An 18,535-nucleotide genomic window follows, 5' to 3' on the forward strand; every position below is an offset into this window, starting at 1 on the left:
ATGGAGGGCACAAGGAGAAGGGGACGACAGAGGACGAGATGGTTGGATGGTGTTCTTGAAGCTACCAGCATGAGTTTGATCAAACTGCGGGAGGCAGTGGAGGACAGAAGTGCCTGGCGTGCGCTGGTCCATGGGGTCACGAAGAGTCGGACACAACTAAACGACTAAACAACAACAACAAAATATGGATGATGAAATAATACGCAGTTGTAAATGATGACAATAAAACGCATGGAGGGGATGGTGGGAAGTCCAGAGATTCATAGAAATCTCTAAATCTGAGTATGTATTTGATATTGTTATAATTTTATACTTCTAAAATTAAATTTAAAACTATTTATGGGGGAAAAGGAATGTCCAGAACAGCATAAATTGGTTGTGGACTCAAGCCTGAGCTGATTGTGACAATGTAAAGGGGGAAAGATGTCCCAGAGGTGATGGCTCATATGGATTCTCATGTGCCTTGACACTGATATAGTTCTACTTGCAAAGTCATAGCGACGTGGGAAGCTGTCTTATAATGAGCCAGAATATTGTCAGCACTGAATGGCAGCAGATTGCCAGAGTCTTTCTAGTCCTACCTGGAGATTCTGGGGGTCGAACCTTGAGATCTTTTGCATCCAAGACACAGAGCCATAGTCCATCTCCTAAAGTCACCCAGCAAGCCCAAAGATGATCTCAGAACTCAGCGCTGAGCTTCTAGTCCCAAGACCAGCACTTCAGGCTACCTCAGCGCTGTTGACTTCCAGATTCGGAAACAGCCCTCTCCCATAGTTTCTCCCCAACATATTGGGTATTCTGAGGTATACTGCTTTTGAACATGGAGGTTCTACTTGGCTCTCATGGCTAATTGATGAGAGATTTATCCTCAATGAATTCAGCTAATGCCATTTTTAAAAGTACTTTAAATGAGTGGCTATCGCTACATTTTAGGGCAGCATATTCTAGAATCTAATTTCGTACTGCACAGAGAGGTACTTTATTTTATCTGCCCTAAAAAAAAGAAAAGAATTTGATCAGTTGGATTGCTCTTTTCTGTATTTTTATGAGCACTTTTTATTTATAACATTTGTTTCCAGCTCAATTTCCAAGGAGCTCAGAGCCACATTTTAGAGATTTCCCTGGATATATGCAAAATCGCTGCATGTGAACACACTGTTCCCGCAACATGTTTCCTGACCCTATGATCTATAATTGTATTAATGTATTTTAATTTTTAAAAAATGTATTGTTTTGTTCCTTGCTGCCCTGGGCAAGACAGAAATGTAATAAACAATAACAATAATGCTACACTGCTTGTGGTCAAGAAAGATTTCCTCCAGGAACCTCGTGTGATTGGTACATACCGCTCTTGCCTTTTCCTTCTGCCTGTCTCGCAGCAAGAAGATATCGATATCTGAAGGGATTTTAAACGGGTTCTTGTCTAACTGAAAGTCTGTGGCACGACTAGAAGCTGCAAGAAACAGGAAGTTATAAGCGGGGTGGGGGTGGGGTGGGGGGAACAGCTGCCCTTCAGGGGAAAAAAGTTTGCACGATGCTAATTGGTGATCTGCATGTGTGGACAGCCACCACAGATGGATGGCACCCCAACACAGATTTTATTTTAAAATGGCAACTTAAAAAAATATACGAATATCACCTGAGAAGAGACTTCCCTCCCCTTTCTCTCACATACAGCATTCTAATATTTGTATTTTATATGCATGTAGCATATAAAAACAAAGTATTTCCTCCCCCTTCACAAGTTTTGTTTCTCCCCATCTGATGAAGATTAATCTTTTTAAAAAAACACACACAAAAAAAGAACACAAAAAACGCAAAATTATTAATGGCTCTTTGCAGGCATGGCCAAACTTGGCCCTCCAGCTGTTTTGGAACTACAATTCCCATCATCCCTTTTAGGGCAACTGAGTATTGTTCTTGTTTTGCTTTATATTTGCTGCAAAGTTGGTGCCTAAGCTTTCTTTGCAGGCCAGAATGAGATTGATCCTGACTGTCCTCAAGTCCGGTGCAATTTGGGACCACATCAGACATACTGATGGCGATGAATTAGGGCAGACATGTCCAAGGCGTCGATCGGGATCAACAGATCGATCCTTGAATGGGTTTCCATCGATCACAATATGGCCAGGCCGCCTTTGCTCCTCCCTTGCAGCCGGGGCTAGGCTGTGGGAGGGAACAAGCTGCGGCTCCACTTCTGTGGTCCCATGAGCCGGCGGGCTGAATGGGGCTTGCAAGGCGGCTGCAGGAGGGAGGGATTTTTCTCCTTCATCATCATCATTTTATTTGTATGCCACCATTCCATAGCTGGACCGTGCTCAAGGCAGTTTACAACATGACAAGATTTACATAATTACAAACGTAAGTCCTAAACAATAAATAAAACGTATCAAAAAGTACACAACCAAATGGAAACAATTTCTACATAAATCACAAGATCTAAGACCAAAGATACCACAATAATATCAATGTTCAATAGCCTCTGCTTTTGTAGCTGGAGTCAGTCTGCACTCCGCCCTCCCAGGCCAGACTCGTGCCTTCGCTTGCGGTCCCATGAGCTCTGGAGCACATGCCTCTCTCACTTCACTCTGCTAAGGAGGCCGCCTTTGGCTGGGCGGCCCTCGCTGGGTGCTGCAGGGCCGCACTCGTGTGGCGGGGAGAGGGTGCAGTGTTCCCCCTAGAGAGCAACGGAAATTGGGGTGTGGGGTGCCATGTTCTATATTCGGGATGAGGCCTTTCCTTCCTCCTCCATACTGAGTGACCTGTTGAGGCATCTGATCATAGCCTGCATTTTTAATCAAGGCTTATATTTTGATCAGATTCCTGTATTCTAAAAATGACCTTAAAGAAATATATATTTGTAAATGTTTGTATCTCTCATGCCAGGCAGAAACCATACTCTGGCAGCTGTTTATCTTCTTGATCAAGGGCCCCCCTGATCTATAGCAGTGTCTCAGGGTTGTAAAAGGAAATTAAAGCCTGGGAACAAAAGGTCACACTGACCATACAAATTATAGAATACAATCAAGGTTGCAAAAATAGTAATTAATTATTGAGCCTCCCATTAAACTTGAGCCACATCTTCCTAAGGTTAAAAAGGCAAGAGCTAATACAAACAGCAGCTGAATAGGGAAGAGGTCTCTCTCTCTCTCTCTCTCTCTGAAGCTTCAGAGAATTTAGAAAACTTAGCTTAGCTTTTACTAAGTTCCCTTTCTTCTAAAAAAAAAAAACTATATATGTATGAAATATATTGGCTTAAATGTAATTATGCAAAGGATTTAGAAAGTAAGAAATCATAGAATCATAGAAGAAGTTGGAATAGACCACGAGGGCCATTGGGTCCGGACCCCTGCCAGACAGAGAGACGCCATCGGAGCACTCCTGACATATGGTTGTCAAGTCTCTGCTTAATGACCTCCAAAGAAGGAGATCTTTCATTGATAATGTGTGGGATCTGTTCAGATAAAATTAGCCACCATCTGTTTTGGAGTGAATAGGGCAATAGGGCAAAAGATGAAATGTTAGTTAAGGCGCCTAGTCTAGGGCAAAAGGTTATCTGGTAATTAAGGTGCCTTGTAGAGGTTAATGGCTGTTTGCCAATTATAAATAGAAGGAAATGTAGCTCTTTGTCTCCCATAAAAGGCAATAGGAAATGGGTGTATCTTTTATGATTGGTTCTAGCGAACAGCCAATAGGAATTTTAACCAGGCTGATTGGACAGAGGCAGCCAAAGGAGGAGCAAGGGGGCTGAGCTGAGGGAATATAAGTGCTGGCCATAATGACAGGAGGCAGGCCAGAGCTTGGTAACCATATACCACTGTGCCTCACATTTATTTGTCTGACAAATAAATTATTATTTTAATTTCTCTATTGCTGCGTTGAATATTTCATTCCAGCTAAGCGTTAACCACAAGCAGGGTGCTACATTTTATGGTGCCTCTGTGACTCGGATAAGTGGTCTGCTGGAACGCAGCCCCTTCGCCTTACTGGGCAGGGTACAAGAGGGAGGACCACTAACTGCTTACCCAGCGCACACTGGAACATTTTTCCAGGGGAACGCAGAAGTCTCGTCTGTCTGATACCCTGCTCACCTACGGCGACGGACCGGGGGGAACCAGAGAAATAAAGAGGGATCCGCTAAGGGTAAGTGCACAAAGGGGTTTTGGCCCTCCAATTAATTGGGAGGAAGAGAAGTCTTGATCAAACTTCTGCGTCTCAGTAAGGGGGAAACTGAGTACGCTAGGTGGTTGGGTACATCAGACGGTGGTCTGGTGGAGGAAAAGGGAAAGGTTGGGAAGTAGAGTGTGGTGAAGTATCCAGCGCATTGTATGTGTGAGAAAGTACAATCTGTAGCTGACCTGAGTGTGGAGTGGGTAGTACTTCGTTTCCCAGTAAGCCGACTTCACTGGGCAAGGAACCCCACGAAGCGAGTGTGTGAGTGACTGAGTGGATACTTCACAGGGCCATACAATGGGAGTTGGGGGTTCAAAGGGGGAAAATACACCTCTTGAATGTATGTTAAATAATTTTAAGAAAGCCTTCTCAGGGGCATATGGAGTCAAAATGACGCCAGAGCGCTTGAGAACGTTATGTGAATTAGAGTGGCCGAAACAAAATACTGAATGGCCATCTCAGGGAACCTTTGATATAAATTTAGTAAGCAAACTTTGGACTAACATCGCCAAAGAAACGGGAGGGTGCCCAGAACAATTTTCATATATAGATTCTTGGCTGAGCACATTAAATAAAAATCCTCCATGGATAAGGGAATGCAAAGTCCAACGATGCAAATTATTGGCTGTAAAAGCCGAAGCTAGGAAAGGAATCTTGCCAAATAAACTCAAACCCATTTTTGAGGGACCAGAGGAAGAGGTGCTTCCACCTCCACCCTATGCTCCACATCGAAGGGAGCCTAATCCAAATACTCCACCAGTTGTAACCCCAAGGCAAGAAAGTGGAACGAATAATGGGGGTGGAGTCACAGAACTTGATTCCTTGATAGATTATGATAAATATCTTCAGGAGGCCTTGGAGTCCTATAATAAAGCCCAAGCAGAAGTGGTTATTCCACCTGTGAGTCCCAGTAGAACTCCATCTACAGTCTCCTTTAGTGGAACAACCAATTGCCCACCCCAAACCCCTGTACATCCAAATCCTAGAGAACTATTACAGAAGTTACAGGAAGACCTTGATCGGTCAGCAAGCAATACAGCCAGGCGTATAAAGCTGCTAAAAGAACGCCTTGGGACAGATACCATCCCCTATGATTTGAGGCCCCTAGAGCAAAGCGAAGAGAAAGGTCACGTAGTAGCCCCTCTTAGAAGAGTATTTGATGCACTTGAGGAGCCTGTGCTGGTTAACGGGCAACCCGGACCACGGCCACCTCGAACTTCGACCCTCCAGTACATTCCATTCACAACTACGGATCTGATGAATTGGAAAACACACACCCCATCTTTCGCAGAAAAACCTCAGGCTATGATGGACTTGGTGACTTCAATAGTAAATACTCATAGTCCTACTTGGACAGATTGCCGCCAACTCCTGAATACTCTGTTCACCACTGAGGAAAGAAGAGACATAATTGAAAAGGCACAGATATATTTGCGTGAGCAGGCCAGAGTGGGAAATATTTTTAATATTGACCGTCATCTCCAGGATAACTTTCCTTTGGAAGATCCTAATTGGGATCCAAACAATGCAATTCACCTGGCCAGGCTTACCACCTACCGCCAGACGCTTGTGCAAGGTATCCGCAGGGCATGCCAGAAGCCCACTAATATGTCTAAAGTCTCAGAAGTAGAACAGAAACCAAATGAGAGTCCGGGAGACTTTTTAGAGAGGCTGCAGGAAGCCTATCGTATATGGACTCCTTTTGACCCTGAAGCCCCTGAAAACAGCAGAATGATTACTGCTACATTTGTGGCCCAGTGTGCTTCTGACATTCGTAAGAAAATTCAGAAATCAGAAGGATGGGAAGGGATGCTGATGAGCCAAATTATGGCCATTGCACGTCGAGTTTATCGGAATAGGGATGAGGCTGAGAAACAAGAGAAGAAGAAGTGGCAGAAGGAAAAGATGGTGATGCTAGCCACAGCAGTGAAGCAAGACTACCGCCCTTTAAACGGAGGGAGAGGGCGGGGAAGGAATCCACCACTGGGAAGGAATCAATGTGCGAATTGCAAGAAGGAGGGTCATTGGAAGCGGGAGTGTCCTGAACCCCTGAGGTTGGAAGAAGTACGCCCAGGCCCAGGCCCAGGCTCCGGCCCAAGAAACCAGGGACGGGGACGGGGAATGATCCGAAATGGAAGATATCAGAGACCTGGACAAGGACAGAGTAGAGACAATTTCATTGGACTGGCAGAGGAGGATTTTACCCAAGACTAGGAACGACCGGACTCCATAAAGTTAGGCTTCCAGGAGCCCACGGTCACGATTCAATTAGGGAGCCATTTAATAGACTTTATGATTGATACTGGGGCTGAATACTCAGTACTCCCAGAACTATTGCAGAAAAAGGCATCCAAAAGTGTAGTCATTAAAAGTGCCACTGGTCAGTCAGCTAAGAGGTCTTTCCTCCAACCTTTGGAATGCCAGATTGGGGGACATCGTTTAACCCATCAGTTTTTGTATATACCTGAGTGTCCAATACCTCTCTTAGGTAGAGATATGCTGTCCAAATTGCAGGCCCAAATCACCTTCACTCCTCAAGGTCCAGAAATGAAACTGCCATCAAAGGCAGCAGGAATAATTACCCTCTCAGTACCTAAGGAACAATCATGGCGCCTAATGTCAGCCCTGCAAGTCCAACCCACATTGGATACAGGATTAAACAAGCTCCTCCAAACCCTACAGGTGCCACCAGGAGTATGGGCCGAAAATAGCCCACCAGGAATGGCTAAGAATATAGCTCCAATTGTAGTAACCCTAAAACCTATGGCTACCCCTGTATCTGTAAAGCAATATCCTTTACCCCGGCGAGCAGCAGAGGGCATCCAGAAACATTTGGACCGCCTATTAAAATATGGTCTGCTTAAGCCCTGCCAATCAGAATGGAACACACCCCTTTTGCCTGTTCGGAAACCTGGGACAGATGAATACAGGCCAGTACAGGACTTGAGGCTCGTAAACCAGGCTATCGAGACCTTGCACCCAAATGTACCAAACCCATATACCCTGCTGAGTTTGATCCCACCAGAAGCAACATTTTTTACTGTATTGGACTTGAAAGATGCATTCTTCTGTTGCCGGCTGGCACCACAGAGCCAACCTATATTTGCCTTCCAGTGGGAAGACCCTTTGACAGGAACAAAAGGCCAGCTAACCTGGACAAGATTGCCCCAGGGATTCAAAAATTCCCCAACTTTATTTGGTACTGCCTTGGCGAAAGATTTAACAAGTTACCCCTCAATACCTGGAGAAAAGGTGGTTCTGCAATATGTAGATGACCTTATACTAGCGGCAAAGGATTTTGATACCTGTAAAGAAGGGACAGAGGAACTGCTCCACTTGCTCTGGGAAGCTGGCTACCGAGTTTCCCAGAAAAAGGCACAGTTATGTTTAGAAAAGGTCAAATATTTGGGCTTTGACATCTCACACCAACAACGAGCATTGAGACCAGAGAGGAAAGAAGCTATTTGCCTTATTAAGGAACCTACCACAAGGAAACAACTCAGAGGATTCCTGGGAACAGCAGGGTTTTGTAGACTATGGATACCTGATTTCAGCAGTCTGGCCAAGCCCTTACATGAAAGCACTCGAGGTGCAGAAAAGGACCCATTCGTATGGGGACCTGAGCAGCAACAAGCCTTTTTAGCTATCAAACAACGACTTATGGAGGCCCCAGCCCTTGGACTGCCTAATTCGGAAAAACCCTTTCAGCTGTATGTACATGAACAGAATGGGATTGCAGCGGCAGTCCTGACCCAGAGATTAGGAAGTTGGAACCGTCCAGTAGCTTATTTGTCAAAACAATTGGACTCAGTAGCAAAAGGATGGCCTCCATGCCTAAGGGCAGTAGCGGCCACTGCAAGCCTTGTCAAAGAAGCTGATAAATTTACCTTTGGCCAGACGATGTATGTGAATGTACCTCATGCTGTTCTGACACTTATGGAATATAAGGGTAGTTATTGGCTAACAAACCCAAGGATGGCTAGATACCAAGGCCTGTTGTGTGAAAATCCCAGGATTCATCTACGAGTAGTGAGTATGCTCAATCCAGCAACTTTGCTGCCCCTACCAGAGGTAGATGATGAAGAATCACATGATTGTCTCCAAATAATGGATGAAGTTTATTCCAGTAGACCTGATCTGAAAGATGAACCATTGAAAAATCCAGATGTTGTATATTATACTGATGGTAGCAGTTACCTGCAAGAGGGTGCCAGACGAGCAGGATATGCTGTGGTCACCAATGAGGAAGTTGTGGAAGCTGAAGCTTTGCCTGCTGGCACCTCAGCACAAAAAGCTGAACTTATAGGTTTAACTAGAGCTCTGCAATTGGCAGCCGGATGTAAGGCAAACATCTATACTGATTCTAAATATGCCTTCTTAACCCTGCATGCACATGGAGCTCTATGGAAAGAAAGAGGTCTAATCGGAGCCCACGGGAAGGCCTTGAAATATGGACCTGAAGTAGAAATCCTGTTGGAAGCAGTATGGGCTCCAGAACAGATTGCTGTAATGCACTGCAAAGGTCATGGACGTGGAAGGGATCCAATAACCAGAGGAAATCATGCTGCTGACAAAGCAGCCCGAGAGGCAGCCCAAAAGCCTGTGGGAGGATTTATAGCAGCCCTCATACCAGAGGTAGTTCCAGAAGAAGTTAAACCTCACTATACCCCAGAAGAGAGGAAGTGGGCTGAACAGGAAGGGGCGATTGTGAAGGACGGTTGGATGATCCTGCCAGACAATAGGATTTATGTACCTCATCACCTAGCAGGCACAATTGTAAGAAATTATCATGAATCTACTCACCTTGGCGGTACTGCAACCAGAGAGAGTCTCAGTCGGAAGTTGTATATTATTAACCTATCACAATTAGCAACTTGCATTTCCCAGAAATGTGTTCTTTGTGCTAAAAACAATCCCAGGCAGGGACCGGTACAGCCTCCTGGAATCCAACATGTGGGATACGTCCCCATGGAAAGCCTAATTGTGGACTTCACAGAGCTGGTCCCTTCTAAGGGATTCAAGTATCTCCTTGTGTTTGTAGATACTCTTACTGGATGGGTTGAAGCTTTTCCCACCAGAACTGAAAAGGCACGAGAGGTAACTAAGAGACTCCTCACTGAATTGATCCCAAGGTTTGGATTACCTAGATGCATTGGAAGTGATAATGGGCCAGCGTTCATTGATCAAGTAGTACAAGAAGTATGTCGAGTCCTACAAGTGAAATGGAGACTGCATGCAGCATATAGGCCTCAGAGTTCAGGGAAAACTGAAAGAATGAATCGGACTCTGAAAACCCAATTGGCAAAATTAACCCAGGAAACAGGATTGGGATGGGTAGATGTGTTACCCATAACACTGTTTCGTGTTCGGTGCGCACCCACAAAAAGACTTAAGTTGTCACCTTTTGAGCTCCTGTATGGGAGGCCGCCCTCCTTTGTTCAGGATATTCCAGCTGACCTCAAACAAATAGGAGACTATGTGACACAGGGACAAGTGCAATCTCTCTCCCGTGTTTTTGTTTCTCTTAACAGGTGGGCCCTCGAGCGCACGCCGTGCAGCATTGCCGAGCCGATTCATCAGTTCCAGGCTGGCGATAGCGTATGGGTGAAAGAGTGGAAACGCGATCCACTTGCACCTAAGTGGCGTGGACCTTACACCGTCTTGCTCTCTACTCCAACAGCGGTGAAGGTAGCTGAGGTGACCCCCTGGATTCATCACTCCCGTTTGAAGAAGTCCGAAGGCAGTTGGACGTGCAAAGGTGACCCCTCTAATCCTTTAAAACTGACTCTCTCCAAAAACCCCTGTATCTAGCCCTACGGGGAACGGGCTAGGTCACGGGCAACATTAGACGACCGGCCTGCTGCAGCCACAACCTGGAAGCTGGCTGACCTGCGCACGCCTGAAGCTTGAGGAGCATCTGAACCAGCGATTGTGAACGGGAAGATTCTCTTATACAATTGATTGACTGCCCCCCCTGTGGAACAATTATCAGAGATATTACTCATTGGGGATCCTTGGGACATATGTTTTGGTCTTGGTGGTTCCCCATTTCTGTCACTGGGGGAATTATATTGGGGCTAATATTTTTTTGTTATCACAATAAGGTGATCTTTTGTGGAAGGAATGCATATACTAGACATCAACATGATTTTATTATTAATCCTGATCCCTTGGGAAGGGGAAGGGTCCTTGAATTTGAGCAAATTTGCTAAATATGGATTCAGTCAAAACCACAATATGTGGGTAGGCTTAGCTGAGATGGTAGCCAATGTTACAAATAGGACCAATTGCCTTGTTTGCTCTCTTGGGCCAGATGATTCAGAGGGAGGTATGCCCTTATTACCAATACCATTAAATGCCATTGGTATGGTAAGCGAAATGCCACACCAAACAGAAGTACAGAATTTCCCCGGATGGAACTCAACTAAACCAATACGAGTTATACCTGTACAAGGGGAATGCCTGTTGCTTTAACATTTCTGATAATGGTGAGGCGATCCGTGTGTTGGCCACAAAGATGGAGAATATAGCACATGTCCCAGTACAAACATGGGAAGGATGGGATATGGGATGGCTCACCAACTGGTTACCAAATGTCGCAGGACTCAAAGGGATACTATTGTCTTGCTTGTTTTTCTTGACGGTAGTAGTAATGGTTTTGTGTATGGTGCCATGTATCATTTCATGTTTTAGAAGTACAATTAGCAAGATGATTTCAAATGAAACTCTACCTCATATCATGGCCCTATACAGAGCTTTACCTCAGGAATATGATGAAGGTCAAGCTATCAAGGACACTTGGGAAGGTCCTTGAGCTTGAAAGGGGGGAATGAGGCATCTGATCATAGCCTGCATTTTTAATCAAGGCTTATATTTTGATCAGATTCCTGTATTCTAAAAATGACCTTAAAGAAATATATATTTGTAAATGTTTGTATCTCTCATGCCAGGCAGAAACCATACTCTGGCAGCTGTTTATCTTCTTGATCAAGGGCCCCCCTGATCTATAGCAGTGTCTCAGGGTTGTAAAAGGAAATTAAAGCCTGGGAACAAAAGGTCACACTGACCATACAAATTATAGAATACAATCAAGGTTGCAAAAATAGTAATTAATTATTGAGCCTCCCATTAAACTTGAGCCACATCTTCCTAAGGTTAAAAAGGCAAGAGCTAATACAAACAGCAGCTGAATAGGGAAGAGGTCTCTCTCTCTCTCTCTCTCTCTCTGAAGCTTCAGAGAATTTAGAAAACTTAGCTTAGCTTTTACTAAGTTCCCTTTCTTCTAAAAAAAAAACTATATATGTATGAAATATATTGGCTTAAATGTAATTATGCAAAGGATTTAGAAAGTAAGAAATCATAGAATCATAGAAGAAGTTGGAATAGACCACGAGGGCCATTGGGTCCGGACCCCTGCCAGACAGAGAGACGCCATCGGAGCACTCCTGACATATGGTTGTCAAGTCTCTGCTTAATGACCTCCAAAGAAGGAGATCTTTCATTGATAATGTGTGGGATCTGTTCAGATAAAATTAGCCACCATCTGTTTTGGAGTGAATAGGGCAATAGGGCAAAAGATGAAATGTTAGTTAAGGCGCCTAGTCTAGGGCAAAAGGTTATCTGGTAATTAAGGTGCCTTGTAGAGGTTAATGGCTGTTTGCCAATTATAAATAGAAGGAAATGTAGCTCTTTGTCTCCCATAAAAGGCAATAGGAAATGGGTGTATCTTTTATGATTGGTTCTAGCGAACAGCCAATAGGAATTTTAACCAGGCTGATTGGACAGAGGCAGCCAAAGGAGGAGCAAGGGGGCTGAGCTGAGGGAATATAAGTGCTGGCCATAATGACAGGAGGCAGGCCAGAGCTTGGTAACCATATACCACTGTGCCTCACATTTATTTGTCTGACAAATAAATTATTATTTTAATTTCTCTATTGCTGCGTTGAATATTTCATTCCAGCTAAGCGTTAACCACAAGCAGGGTGCTACACTGTGGCTTAATCAGCTGTCGCCTCCATTTGGGCAATACATAGAAGGCAGTGATGGAATCGACTGTGAATCTGTGCTAAGGAAAGAAAGGGTTTTTTTCTGGCCACCAACACCTTACTCCTTGCCCCCAATGACAAGGGGAGAGTGTGGTAGATCACTGCCAGTTTTTAATGCTGAATAGTAGATTGCAGCCTACTTGAGGTTGGACACCCCTGCATTAGGGTATCTCCACCTTCACTCTCTCTTTCTCTCCAGGCTGCTTCTGGACTTGTCTCCATTTTGCAGGTGGGATTCAGGTTGTGTAATCAAAGGTCACACTCACACCATGCATTTAAAGCACTGTGGTGTTACTTTAAACGGCCATGGCTTCCTGCAAAGAACTCTGGGAGCTGTAGTTTGTTAAGGGTGCTAAGAGTTCTTAGTAGACCCTCATGTCCACCTCCCAGAGCTACAGTTCCCAGAGTTCCCTGGGATAAAAGGTAGAAGGGGAGCTACATCAGCTTGAACAATTTAAGAGGAAAACTGGAACATATATGCAATTATAAAACAGAAATAGTAAAAATCTGCAAGACTGTCTTACCTAGTTTTGATTCACCTGACTGAACTGAGGGAATTGTAAACACATCCCCAACTTGCCGAGATGTCAGTCTTTCTCCTGGAACAATAAGAACCAATTCCACTCTTAGTCATGGATATCTCAGGAGTTGGAAAAAAGACTTGAGGTTTCAGGAAACGAGGGTAATGCTTCACATTTTGGAACTAATGCTCAAGTGATAGGACCTGCACCATGAGGACTGTTCAGGACAGGAATGGCAAACCAAGTCCCCGTGGGCTTTATTTAGTGCCCCAGATTTCCAGCTTACTTTCTATTCCGTCTCTTTTTTTAAAGTAAGCCTTGATAGAACCTTAGATATGAGGCAAAATGTACAGACACATAAATATATAGATCCCACAAATGTCTACGTCCTGGAGATTTCTGTATTCTTCAGAAGCTCCTCAGATTACGACATGAGTTTTCAAACCAAACGGGCCAAGCCAGTTAACTAAAGTGGTGAGAAAGAAAGAGAAAACTTACTGTAAGTTGCTTCAGAGCTCTCTGCATTCAGAGATGTATCTGAACGAGCAAAAGAGACTACAGACATGTTGGCGACGTTCTGCCTTAATAAAATACAGGGTAAGGTTTACACTGGACGTTGGCTTCCCCCAAACCGTATGCTGCGTTCACTTCCTAGAACATAAGCAGAAAAACAGAATTGATGCGCCAGGCGAGTGGGGAAGAGCCAACTGCACCTATGTTGCTCAGTCTCTGTAGGAAAATAAAATAAAATTGATATATAAATATTCAGAGGGACAAGTAAAAACTACTACTGAGGCTGTGTGCACACTATACATTTAAAGCTTATTCAAAGCTCATTTTCCCACATCAAAGAATTCTGGCCACTGCAGCTTACCTCTCAGAGAACTGCAATTCCAAGCAGCCTTTAAAAATATAAAGCAGTCTAGAAATGAAATGAACAACAACAACAACAACCCTTTACAAACTTTAGTGCCCAGTTTTTTGAGGGAGAAAATGTTTTTTTAATGTGCTTTAAAGGTACATATCTTACACAAGGGCACTTCCAGACAATCTGCTTATTGAGCATTCACCCTAATTAGTTTGCAGGGCGATTAAATGGCATTGGCTATTTAAGGAGCATTCATTTGGATGAGTTTGTGGGGAAGTTAGATGGCATTGCATGGAAGCATGTATTATCCCTCATATTTCTGTGCATTTCCTCATTGCTTCTCTTATTTCAACATGTCTGATCTTTTGGGGAAGAGGGTTTGTCGCCCAAGACCTCCCAAACAACTACAATTGTGCAGCCTGAATTTGCAGATATGTGATTGAATCCCACCCAAAAATAGTGACTGTCTGGAAGCACCCAAAAACATTAATCACAAAAAGCCTGAATAATCATTTTAGACATGTTAATGGCAAGCTTAAAAGGACCTGATGCACTGCAACAGAGATTTGGTTTCAAAGGTTAGGTAGGGGCCATGGGTAGTCATGTTCATTAGGCAGTGATTCCCCAGCCTTGTTGAAGAGACCACCACAAAGTCATTTGTGCCATCAGAGCCAAAGTCCAGGGCCCCACTCAACTGAATGAATAGGAGGACCCAAAATTTTTACGATTGAGGGAAAAGTTTCCATAAGAAGTTTTCCCATCTCAAAGAAGCAGAGAAAGTACAATTTTTCCTTCCAAATATGTAAAATTGCAATTTGTTTCAACTGAGGCAATTATTCTTCCTGGTGATTAATTATTATTACAATATGCGAATATTTATTCTATACAAGCACTTCCAATGAAACATTTAGGAATGGTCCTTCTTAATGAAAAATCACATGCAAAAAAGCTCTGTACTTCTTTCAATACTACAGTATGACCAATGCCCTTAACTTCTGTTTGTTTGTGATGCACTCATGGGCGTAGCCAGGATTTTTGTTGTGGTGGGGACAGAACTTTGTTGGAGTGTAGAACCAACATAATTGGTCAGTTAGGTAAGTAAGTATTTCTATTGTTTTACTTGATCCAAGGGGGCAGCTGCCCCCTCTGGCTATGCCCATGGATGCATTATGGACTGTTTTATATTGTACTGATATCTGTGTACCAAAAGTGAAATAAAATATTATGGGGGTGAAACTTACATACTCCTACAGCTACAGGTCTTATCTTTCCAAGCTATTTGAATTGATTCAAGTTAAGTCAGAGAAATGGAACAAAGTTATGGATGAAATGTGCATAAAGTCTTTGCAGGACCTGAACCACAAGTAAATCACTACATCTGATAGAACCAATCCTATAATTTGTGGGATAGTCTTAATTTTCAAGACTAGCTTTGCATATTATAATACTTTGAGGTAATTCTTTAAGATAATAACTACTTAACGAACAGTAGCATTGTGAGATTTCATACAGCACACAATCCAAATCAGGTTTACAGGGAAGGAAGTCCCACTGTGCTCAATGGGATACGCTGCATGATCTTTGTTTACACAGAAATAAACCCACTCTTTCAATGGGGCATGTGATCATAGAAGCTGCCTTATGCTGAGTGAGAAAATTGATCCAGCTAGTTCAGGATTGTTGACAGTGACTGACAGCAGCTCTCTAGGTTTTCAGGCGACGGATATTTGCAGCCCTACCTGGAAATGCAGAAGATAGAATTGGGGATTTTCTACAGGCAAAGGATTTAATCTACCATTGAGCTACACCCCTTCTCCACAAATGTCACTTAGGGCACACTGCTAAGTAAATGTGCATAGGGTGCAGCTTTTCTTGCAAGTCTGTATACAGTCGCAGCCTGCTAACTTCCTCTTTCCCAAAAGCTGAGCCCAGGTTACAATGTAAAAAGCTTAAGAAATGAAATAGATTGCATTGCCTTCTAAATGCCAAACTGACAAATGTCAAGAGCAACCTGAACCCCCGGGGTCTATAATTTCTCCCTCCCTCAAAGGTTACACACACAAAACATAAACATTAAAACACTGGTGCTTTGAATGAGCAGATTGTCCTTAAAAGTACAAATATATAAATCAGCTGTCAAGAGCAAAAACAGCAACTGGGCTGAGAAAACACTGGAAATATTTTTAAACCCCCTGACGGGAATTTAAGAGGCAGATGAATGGCCATAGATGTAAATATTTTGGAAGGGAAACTTATTCCACAGGCAGCTGGATCTTCAACTTTAAATATTTGCGGATGTGTGCGCCTGTGTAACGCTACCGCTGAGTAAAGGCCACAAGAGCTTAGTTTCTTTTGAGGATATGGTCTGCTTCCACGAAAGTCACAGTAATTCTCCCCTTAAAAACATGCATTTAGCCTGTCGACTTCCCTGCTTTCAGACAACTCAGAGACCTATCTCTCACCAATGCATATAAGGTTTAACAAAGCACATAGCTCACCCTGAATTCTCAGTTGTGACGAGAAAAACAACAACACCGTAACTGAAAAATACAAGGAAGGAAAACAAAGTTCAGATGTGCCCCATTTAAACGCTTCATTTAACTGCAAGCAAGAATCCTCGGCGTCTGGAAAGCCCCTTCGGCCACCTGCGTTCAAGCGCAGCTGCACTTCTGCACTAGAGACACGATTTGGTGTCTCGACGTTCTGCCTTTGCCATTGTTCTCCTCTATTGTTTACGTCGCCAAGGCAACCATTCTCTCCCGTTGCCTGGAGATGCTGACGTCATAAAAGGAAGAAGCGCCGCGTCGTTCCGGAGGGATGGTTGGCCAACCTGGGTAGGGCACTGCGCAGAGGGGCGCAGCAGTGGAGAGGCAGGCTTTCCTTGCTTCGAATTGTAATAGCCCCTTTTTTGTTATAATAATAACCTGGTAATACTAGAACTCGGCCTCTGTGTGTGTCATTCAGTGAATTGAGAGGGGCGGTAGACGCAGGCTAGACAAAACAAAGCTACCTTTTTACGCAATAGGCAAGTAACCTGTGAAATCGGGGGCCCCAGAAGATGCAGTGAGTGCCGGATTTACGTATAAGCTAAACAGTCTATAGCTTAGAGCCCCACTCTCTTGGGGCCCCCCAAAAAATGTAAAGGGGAAAAAATGGGTGTACATTTCCAAAATATAAGATAAAAAAGAAATAAAACCTACATACAGCAACAGTGTTCTGTGTTGTGTAGGCTACTTTGATGTAAGTAATGGGCCCCACCTGCTGGCCTGCTCCCTAAAATATCACTGGTTTGCTCATTTCTATATATAGGGTGCCTACATTCTCCATGTGCAAATGGTTTTAGATACCTATTAGGTCCATAAATTACCATATAGCATAGTTGTTGTTGTCGTTTAGTTGTGCCCGACTCTTCGTGACTCCATGGACCAGAGCACGCTAGGCACTTCTGTCTTCCACTGTCTTTTCCAGGGAGTCTTCTCTTCTCATGAGGTGGCCAAAGTATTGGAGCCTCAGCTTCACGATCTCAGGTGCTCACTGGAAGGACAGATCGCGAAGCTGAGGCTCCAATACTTTGGCCACCTCATGAGAAGAGAGGAGAAGATGGTTGGACAGTGTTGTCCAAGCTACCAGCATGAGTTTGACCAAACTGCAGGAGGCAGTGGAAGACAGGAGTGCCTGGTGTGCTCTGGTCCATGGAGTCACGAAGAGTCAGACACGACTAAATGACTAAACAACAACAACAACCAACAACCATCCAGGGATCCTGTACCTTTAAAGTCCTGCAATAAATGGCACAAAGAAAGGGCTCAAGTTCAAGGCAGTAATTGTGAGCCATATTCAGTGGTGCAGCAGATACCCATGCACATGTTGGCGATGACTTTCCTGTCCCTTCCAGCCCCTCTCCTGTGTGCTGTCAAATTCAGCTTTAGAGAGTTGGGGGACTCTATGGAACAAATTTGGGGTGTGACTGAGGAGAGGAAACAGAAGTCTGGCTGTGCTGCTAGAGAGTTGGGTACAGCTCTGTGTATTTGAAGCCCCAAGTCCTTGTTATTTATTCCTAGCCCCGCATTCCTCCCCCTTCATATTGCAGAGGCTAGTGACTGAGCTTTTCAAAACAACACTTCCTGTCATTTGCCAATAATGTTCCAGATGATTTTGTGGACCCTGCAGAAGCTCAGTATGGTATAAAATAAATGGCACAATTTGTTCTTTGAAAAATCAAAACAAAACTCTAAACTTCCATTTAGTTTTCACAGAGGCATCGCTTCCTGTAATTGCTGGTTACTCAGATACTGGAGCCAGCAAACTGTGAAACGAGTGAATGGAACAAGCAAGGAGAGAAAGGAGGCTGATTGTGGAACTCTGAAAACAACAACACACCAAACATCTGTTTTGGCTGCACAGAAGTCCCGTGGCATTCATCAGTGAGAATTAAAGAAATTCATCCAAGTGCACATACATCACTACTTTGTCATGGTGAGGGTTTCCAATGCAGAAATAACAATAAAAAATAATGATCCTATAAATGTAGGAAATGCTTTAAAAATGTTGAAACTCAAGAGGACTAGGAATTGAAGGAGGAGAAGAATATAAATCTGCAGTTCCTGATACATGATGGAAGCTCTGAAATCTGATGAAGATTGTTGGGAATCTTAGCTTTAAAAAACAAGGCCAACACAATATTGTTATGGGTTTGGGGGTAGATCTAAATGACTCCCAGGCTCCCTTCTCATCCAGTGATTCTTGTGTGTTTAAGACAAGACTGCTAAAATGGCCAAACTGGTCACATGGTTAGCCTGATAAATTCTCTTCTGTTATGAAGATTATTGATGGACTGCATCCATGGCCAGGAAATGTCCGAACGGGATGCCCCTTTGCTCTCCATCCTAAGGAATGTGCTAATTTGGTCTATAGAAGATATGAACAAA

The 18,535-nt window shown here is 43.8% G+C and overlaps 2 protein-coding genes and 1 long non-coding RNA gene across 5 annotated transcripts in view; 2 read left to right on the forward strand and 1 right to left on the reverse strand.

Annotated features, from left to right (window-relative positions):
• CFAP100 (cilia and flagella associated protein 100) overlaps nt 1–16,338 on the reverse strand; it is a 34,712-nt gene extending 18,374 nt beyond the window's left edge. The window contains exons 1-5 of one of the 2 annotated variants that reach the window (XM_083602771.1): nt 16,106–16,338; nt 15,213–15,346; nt 13,238–13,390; nt 12,743–12,817; nt 1,347–1,453 (exon numbers count right to left, since the gene is read on the reverse strand). In XM_083602771.1, the coding sequence (XP_083458897.1) occupies nt 1,347–1,453; nt 12,743–12,817; nt 13,238–13,304 (249 nt within the window). In that variant the 5' untranslated portion in view covers nt 13,305–13,390; nt 15,213–15,346; nt 16,106–16,338. The remainder of the gene's footprint in view (nt 1–1,346; nt 1,454–12,742; nt 12,818–13,237; nt 13,391–15,212; nt 15,347–16,105) is intronic. The other variant, XM_083602770.1, reaches the window with a different exon arrangement.
• Nucleotides 4,412–10,274, forward strand: LOC310757559 (uncharacterized protein). 2 transcript variants are annotated; one of them, XM_083602773.1, is made up of 2 exons: nt 4,412–5,790; nt 9,497–10,274. In XM_083602773.1, exons 1-2 carry the CDS (start codon nt 4,471–4,473, stop codon nt 9,509–9,511), a joined length of 1,335 nt encoding a protein of 444 aa, XP_083458899.1. In that variant the 5' UTR covers nt 4,412–4,470; the 3' UTR covers nt 9,512–10,274. The 2 variants fall into 2 exon arrangements, with proteins under 2 accessions (XP_083458899.1, XP_083458898.1); XM_083602772.1 differs by lacking the exon at nt 9,497–10,274 and having other exon boundaries at nt 4,412–5,360; nt 5,610–7,391.
• Nucleotides 16,339–16,491: 153 nt separating the features above from the next.
• Nucleotides 16,492–18,133, forward strand: LOC310757570. Its single transcript, XR_014545321.1, has 2 exons — nt 16,492–16,632; nt 17,855–18,133. It is a non-coding gene; the product is annotated as an uncharacterized lncRNA (long non-coding RNA).
• Nucleotides 18,134–18,535: the final 402 nt, after the last annotated feature.

This window comes from Podarcis filfolensis (genome assembly GCF_964270895.1).
Source record: "Podarcis filfolensis genome assembly, chromosome: 2".
In the NCBI taxonomy this organism is placed as follows: Eukaryota; Metazoa; Chordata; class Lepidosauria; order Squamata; family Lacertidae; genus Podarcis; species Podarcis filfolensis.